At 35.5% G+C, this 7,483-nt stretch overlaps 1 protein-coding gene across 1 annotated transcript; it reads left to right on the top strand.

Annotated features, from left to right (window-relative positions):
- Positions 1-7,163, top strand: LOC131954969 (ankyrin repeat and KH domain-containing protein 1-like). The gene is made up of 2 exons (XM_059318828.1): positions 1-40; positions 3,719-7,163. Exon 2 carries the CDS (start codon positions 3,735-3,737, stop codon positions 6,693-6,695), a length of 2,961 nt encoding a protein of 986 aa, XP_059174811.1. The 5' UTR covers positions 1-40; positions 3,719-3,734; the 3' UTR covers positions 6,696-7,163.
- The last annotated feature ends 320 nt before the right edge of the window (positions 7,164-7,483 follow it).

Genomic DNA, 7,483 nt, shown 5'->3' with positions numbered 1-7,483 from the left:
CCATGGAGTGAACACTGTGTTGCTGTGTAATTTGTACCTGGTAAATACCTGAGTCTGTTACTGATTTCTTATAAAAATATTCAACTTTTTAACTTTTCAACTTTTTAAACTAATTCATTATAAACAATTTACAGGTGAGCCATATTGAAAAACAAAAACGTAATTGTTACTTGTGTAGTAAATGTTAGTACATTCCATTAACTATTACTTGATATAGATCTAGATTCTAGATCTAGATCTAAAAGGAAACCACTCTCCAGTGGAATGTAGAATTGGGTAAAACTAAAACTACTATACAAGATAATTGATGGTTTCGTAAAGTAATTTTACGATAAGGGTTTAGTTAAAACGGGCGTAGCGAGGGGGGGCGGGGGGTGCGGACCGCACCGGGTGACACCATTTAGGGGGGTGACACCAAGGCAAAAAATAGGAAAATATATAAAGAAAAACTTGAGGGGGGGTGCAAATCGAAAATTCGACAGGGGGGGGGGGGTGCAAATCGAAAACTTGAGGGGGGGGGGTGCAAATCGAAAGTTTGAGGGGGGGGGTGCAAATCGAAAATTTGAAAGTTTGTCCCCGGGAAGGGTCGCTATGCCTCTGGGGGGTGACACCATTAAGTGCCGCAACGGTGACACCCGACCTCGCTACGCCACTGAGTTAAAATAATTAGTGAAAAGATAAATAAACTAAAATATTGTATCATTTTTAGTGCTTCATTATCATAGTAAAATCCGGTAATATTACTAACTCCAAAATGAAACAACTGCTGCCTTGTAGTTTGTTCTTGAATGGACTAAGGCTATGGAAGCAAATCCAAAAAGAAAAGCAGTCAATGGCCTCAATGGCGCATAACCAGTTGACACGTATCCTTAATTGTGTTGGAGGGGAATGCATTCCAACACTAAAAATTAAGAAGAAGAAGACTAAGTTTAGAATTCAATAAAATCATACGGATAATAATAATATATTGGTGTTAAAATATTGTTTAAGAACTGAAAAAAATATATATAGGTACTTGAATTAAATCAATTATCTGTTTCGTTTTACCCAATTAGAGAACTATACATAAATAAACCGGGAGTGATCTCCCCTAAACTTTCTCGAATATATATATATATAATTCTCTTCTTCGAGCCGTTAAAAAACAAGCTGCAAACGCTCTCCCTACCTCCCCACCCCTACATGGTTTTAGTGAGCTGTGTTCACTCTAAATGTTTACAAGCAGAGCCAACGATTTTAAACGTAGGGGGGGGAGGAGGGGGAAGGAAGGGGGGGGGGGGGGGTTATGGTCCTTAACGAGCTACTTATAGTGTTTTAAAGAAATATTTTCAGTGTCAGCGTTGGTACTGTCGAATTCACAAATTACGAATTATTGAAAATTAGAAACAACTAAATAGCGGCGTATGTTATGCCGCGGGCCGGCTCGTTCTTATCTAATTCTCCTCTGCGAGCCGTCAGAAAACAAGCTGCAAAGCGCGCCTTACAGTCCCCTCTCTTTCTCTATATCACTATCACTTCCACCCCCACCCCACCCCCACATGGTTTGGTGAGTTGTAGTCAAACTAAATGTTTACATATCGTGGCGCAGGGTTTAGTGACGGCTATTAGGGGCAGATACTTTAGTTTGAAACGATTTTAAACTTCAAGGAGGTAACTAAGAGGAGGCTGCTTTCACGGTGGGAGAGGGGGGGGGGAAGGGTCGGGGGTCGGGGTTAGGGGAAAGGGGGGGGGGGGTTAGTATTGTAAAGCAAATATTTTCAGTGGCAGCTTTGGTACTGTCGAATTCACAAATTATGAATTACTGAAAAGTAGAAAATAAAACAACTAAATAGCGGCGTATGATACGCCGCGGGTCAGCTCGTATAAAATAACAGGGGATGGGAACTCAGGCTATAGACATGATTTTTAATCCATTTTAAATACTTAAAGTTTTAAAAATAGAATAAAATCTCGTAGACAAATTAATTGCACACCAAGTGAACGCGAAACAAAAAAGCGCATAATAGTGCGCATTATTAGTACTTTTAAAATTTACATTAGTTTTTTGAGAAATCGGAAGTAGCGTAAATTACTACTTCCAGTCAACGGAAATTACTCAAAATTTAACAGAAGGTAGAGAATTAGATCTTTTACTTACATGTGAAATTTCATTTATCTATCTGAAATAGTACTCTAGTTATAGGCTTTTGAAAAATTCAAAGTAGAAAAAGTACCACTTCCGGTTGTCGGAAATCGCTCAAAAGTTGATACGGATCTACGATTTTGATATAATACTTATATATGAAATTTCATCAACCTAGCTGTAACGGTACTCAAGTTATCGTGTTTACACACGGACACACAGACACACACACACACACACACACACACACACACACACAGACATACGGACAAGATTGCAAAATTATGTTTTTCCGAATCAGTGAGGTGTAAAACGTCGAGATTTGTAAAAATCTTGATTTTTTTTTGCACGATTACAATACTTTCTCTATACTACGTATATACGAGAAAGTAAAATAAACCGGGAGTGATCTCCCCTAAACTTTCTCGAATATTCTTATATAAAATAACAGGGTATGGGAACTCGGGCTATAGACATGATTTTTAATCCATTTTAAATACTTAAAGTTTTAAAAATAGAATAAAATGTCGTAGACAAATTAATTGCACACCAAGTGAACGCCAAATAAAAAAGCGCATAATGGTGCGCAATATTATTATTACTTTTAAAATTTACATTAGTTTTTTGAGAAATCGGAAGTAGCGTAAAGTACTACTTCCAGTCAACGGAAATGACTCAAAATTTGATAGAAGGTAGAGAATTAGATCTTTTACTTACATATGAAATTTCATTTTTCTATCTGAAATAGTACTCAAGTTATAGGCTTTTGAAAAATTCAAAGTAGGAAAAGTACCACTTCCGGTTATCGGAAATCGCTCAAAAGTTGATACGGATCTACGATTTTGATAAAATACTTATATATGAAATTTCATCAACCTAGCTGTAACGGTTCTCAAGTTATCGTGTTTACACACGGACAGACAGACACACAGACACACAGACACACAGACAGACACACAGACATACGGACAAGATTGCAAAATTATGTTTTTCCGTATCAGTGAGGTGTGAAACGTCGAGATTTGTAAAAATCTCGATTTTTTTTTTTTGCACGATTACAAGACTTTCTCTATACTTCGTATATACGAGAAAGTAAAAATGTAAATTGTAGTTACGCAGACACTCATATAATTAGACTTCACACACCGAAAAATAATCTAAGACGAACTGTATTGATGTTATAAAAGAAGGTTGCAGACTATATTTCTCAACAAATTCATTAATTGAATTAACGTTTAAAATATTTACACGCATGAATGTCTCTCTCTCTCTCTCTCTCTCTATATATATATATATATATATATATATATGTATATATATATATATATATATATATATATATATATATATATATATATATAAACACACACATAAACATATATATATATATATATATATATATATATATATATATATATATATATGTATATATATATATATATATATATATATATATATATATATATATATATATATATATATATATATATATATATATATATATATATATATATATATATATATGCGTATATAAAAGTCAACATTTTAAAACGACTGTTCTACATTTTTTTTTTCTAATTGGGCCATACTCTTCAGGTAATCTGGTCACAAAATGCCAAGAAAGAAAGCCAGAAGTAGGCCGAAAAATGGAAATCAATCAAATACAACATTATGCCAGACCTATGACAGACGACAGGTGTCATCAGGTGGTCAGACAAGCAGCACATCGCTTGGGTTAAATTCTACATCACATTCAAGCCCTACGTTAACTAGAGATGGAACAAAACAGAGTAGTGTAAATACTCCTATTGCAGAACGTGATATATTACACATGATAGATCAAGCTGCTCAATCTGGCTCACCTCAAGAAATGCTTGAATGTTTTAATCAACTGATACACACAGAGAACAAAGTTAACCAAGAAAGTTTGGACCAAGGTCTGCTTTTGTCTTGTAGGTATGGTAGAGAGTTTTTGGTTCAGATTCTGATATTTCATGGTGCTAATATAGAGACGAGAGACGATGATGGCAACACACCACTTTTGATATGTGCTGAGAAAGGTTTCACTGACATAGCTCTGTTACTGGTTGATAAAGGCGCTGATATCAACAGTTACAATAAAGACGGTGACACAGCACTTTTACTTTCTATTCAAACATCCGGGTCTTCTGAGCTGGTTAGGAGACTTCTTGACAATGACAAACACGATTTAAAAATGGACCATAAAAATAAAAACGGCTGTAATGCTTTGATGAAAGCCATTGGTGTTTTGAACTTGCCTTTGATCAACATTTTAATAAAAAAGCAAACTGATGTAAAAGCTTCTGTGTCAAATAGTGCTTGTCAACTAGCTGAAAGTTTAGGATTTAAATCCTTACTATCTTATATGGACAGACGGACACATAATAGGAAAACAACTTTACAAAATGCAGTTTCAATGAAAGACAAATACATTATCAAGCTTTTACTAGCTTGTCGTATCTTTGTCTTCAGTGATAGCTATGGAGAAGATAACAATATTGTTTTTGGATTTTTAAATTCAATACTAGAGAGTAAACAAGTAATAACAGAAGACGATTTGGATATAGTTCAGATTCTTCTTAAGGCTGGAGCTCCGCTAAAATCTGATCACTGTTACAATCGTTCAGAATGTGTATTAAATTTAAGCATAAGAATAGGCAGCTATGATTTGGTAGAAATGCTTTGTCGTCATGGTGCGGATGTAAACAAACAAAATTATTACTATAGCTATAACAGTCCCTTGGTCGTAGCTGCTGAGGTTGGTAGATGTGACATTATAGAATTGTTACTTGACCGTGGAGCAAAGATCAGCCAAGACTCGTGTCCAGCACTTCAGTCTGCGATTAAGCATGAGCAAATAGATTGTGCGAAATTCCTGATACATCGTGGTGCTAAAATAAACGTTTCTGCGGCATTGACTTCTGTTGTCAGTGGTAATAAGATTGAATCATTTGTGTTTTTAAATGAACAATTCAAGTCCGATGTTAGTTCTCAGATAAGGCAAATAGGAACCCAATTATTAAACATTGCATCAGAAAAGGGGTATACGGAGATGATAAGACTACTAGTGCAAGAAGGTGCCAATGTTAATGCAAGCCATTACTATAAATCACCTTTAATGTCAACTAAAGATCCCAATGTTATGGAATTGTTGATCGAATTAGGTGCCGACGTGAATGTCATTGTTGAAAAATACGGGAATTCATATTCAGCTCTAACCTTTACACTAGACGACTGTGAAAGGGGATGTACTATAGATAACCTGCTAGAAAGAGTAAACGTCCTCCTTCAAAATGGAGCCAATGTGAATGTCGAAGACAAATTAGGTAACACTCCATTAATGGATGCTTCCCAAAAATCAGATATGGAAAAAGTTTTACGGGCTCTTCTTCAAGCTGGGGCAAATGTCAACCAAAAAAATAACAATGGTGAAAGCGCTTTATATTTTGCTGCAAATTTAGAATCTATTGCTAATGCGAAAGTCCTTTTAGAGTTTAAGGCAGATATCAATTTAAAAAATAACACTGGACAGACACCTTTATTTAATTTGTTGTTAAGACCGTGTACGCAAATGATTAAGTTTATGTTAGAAAATAAAGCGAATGTGAATGATGTTGATAACAATGGGGACACATCATTGCTTTATGTATGTTCTTCAAGATTTCAAGATCCGTTTGAAGTTGTGAGACTTCTAATAAAAGCAGGAGCTAGTGTCAACCATCAAAACAATGAAGGCTACACACCTCTGATGTTAGCAGCCAAACAACAACACGTTGAAACAATGAAAGTATTATGTGAGGCAAGTGCTGATGTCAATTTAGTTAATGAAAAGAAAAACGAAACTGCTCTATCTGCACTTATTAGCAAAGGTCTCAGTCTAGGGCTCGATACAGAAAGTATGCTTTACTTAATAGAAAATGGAGCTGACAGCTCATGTGTAAGTCCTGATGTTATTCATCAATTAATTTTGAATGAGGAAAATGGTTGTTTAAAACAAATTATATCCCTTGGCGTAGGGCCAAAAGATGTTGATCTAGCCTGCGTTGGTTTTGGTGATTTATCGAAAGGTTCACCGTTATGTGCTTCTCTATGCTGTGGTTCCATCAACGTTGCTAGGTTTTTAAATGAGATTTGGTTTTTAACCCATTATGACATTTCAAGACTAGCCTACAATGAACAATTAAGGAAATCGCTAGAATCTAACAAGTACAGTGAATGTTTGGAGTTTTTGGACGAGTATTCATCCCAGCCCTTGTCTCTACAGAAACTCAGTTTTGTTGCTGTGTCGTCAGCTGTAGGTGCTGATGCTGGGAGAAAAGAACGGGTACAACGACTACCCATCCCAAATACGTTTAAGGACAAGCTGGTGTTTAAGCACGCAGAGCAGGCCGAATTGGCAGCTGACCCAAAGGTCCAAGATATCTCTATGCTGGAGCGGTTAGCAATGATACACTTGTTAAACAACGGCTTTGATCGACGTCAAATAGTCTACCATGCCTATCAAGATGAATATTCCTCACATGAATACTACAACAGTGACTCAGATTATTAATGTATTCCAATTTTAATTTCAAAACCTAATTTCTACTGCAAAATTGCCGATCTTTATATTCTACTTTTTATTTAAACTTTTAAAACTCTCCCCTTTTATTTGATGTGCTTTTTTTTATTAATTTAAATTTTCGTTTAAGGAATAAATGAAAATCAATTACATTTAAAAATATTTTTTAAAATTGATTTCTCATATCAACCGACAAGACTCTTAAGCAGCCCCCAGAGCTGGACCATATTGATTAGGTTGGAAGAGAGCAGATCTAATGTTAATCGCCATGACATAGCCTATTGTTCTTTTCACTAAAATTATGTTAATCGAATATTTTATTTTTAGAAATAACTCTCTTTTAAATAATATATTTTTTTAAATATTTGTTTCCAGTATAAAAATTTTTGTTGATTGTGTACACTATTATGTATATGTGTTGTTAATGAATTTGTAGATCAGAACGAATAAAAACCTACTACTCATACAATAATTTTTAAGTTAATTAATAAACTTGAGAAAAAATAAAATGGAAAATAAATCTCGTTCATTTCCTATGAAAACTTAGTAATCTTCATTCCTGGGGGGGGGGGGGGGGGGAACTTATAGGCTTGGGTTCAATGTAAAAGTTGCCAAATTTAGACGTAATTTTTCTCCTCTGCATTTTTTGGGGTAACCTAAGCCAGAGGAGTCACGAGCGAGGCGGGGACGAGGGGTGCGGAGCGCACCGGGTGACACCATTTAGGGGGGGGGGGGGGGTGACAGAAGACAAAAAAATCACTATGGGCGCCGAATAGGTA

Source organism: Physella acuta, unplaced genomic scaffold, assembly GCF_028476545.2.
Source record: "Physella acuta isolate Inbredline_101_S28 unplaced genomic scaffold, ASM2847654v3 ptg001045l, whole genome shotgun sequence".
NCBI classification, from domain to species: domain Eukaryota; kingdom Metazoa; phylum Mollusca; class Gastropoda; family Physidae; genus Physella; species Physella acuta.
This window is presented reverse-complemented; position numbering and strand designations above follow the sequence as displayed.

What these genes read in the sequence shown, in the direction of transcription:
- LOC131954969 (XM_059318828.1), top strand. Translation starts at nt 3,735, where the DNA reads ATGCCAAGAAAGAAAGCCAGAAGTAGGCCGAAAAATGGAAATCAATCA.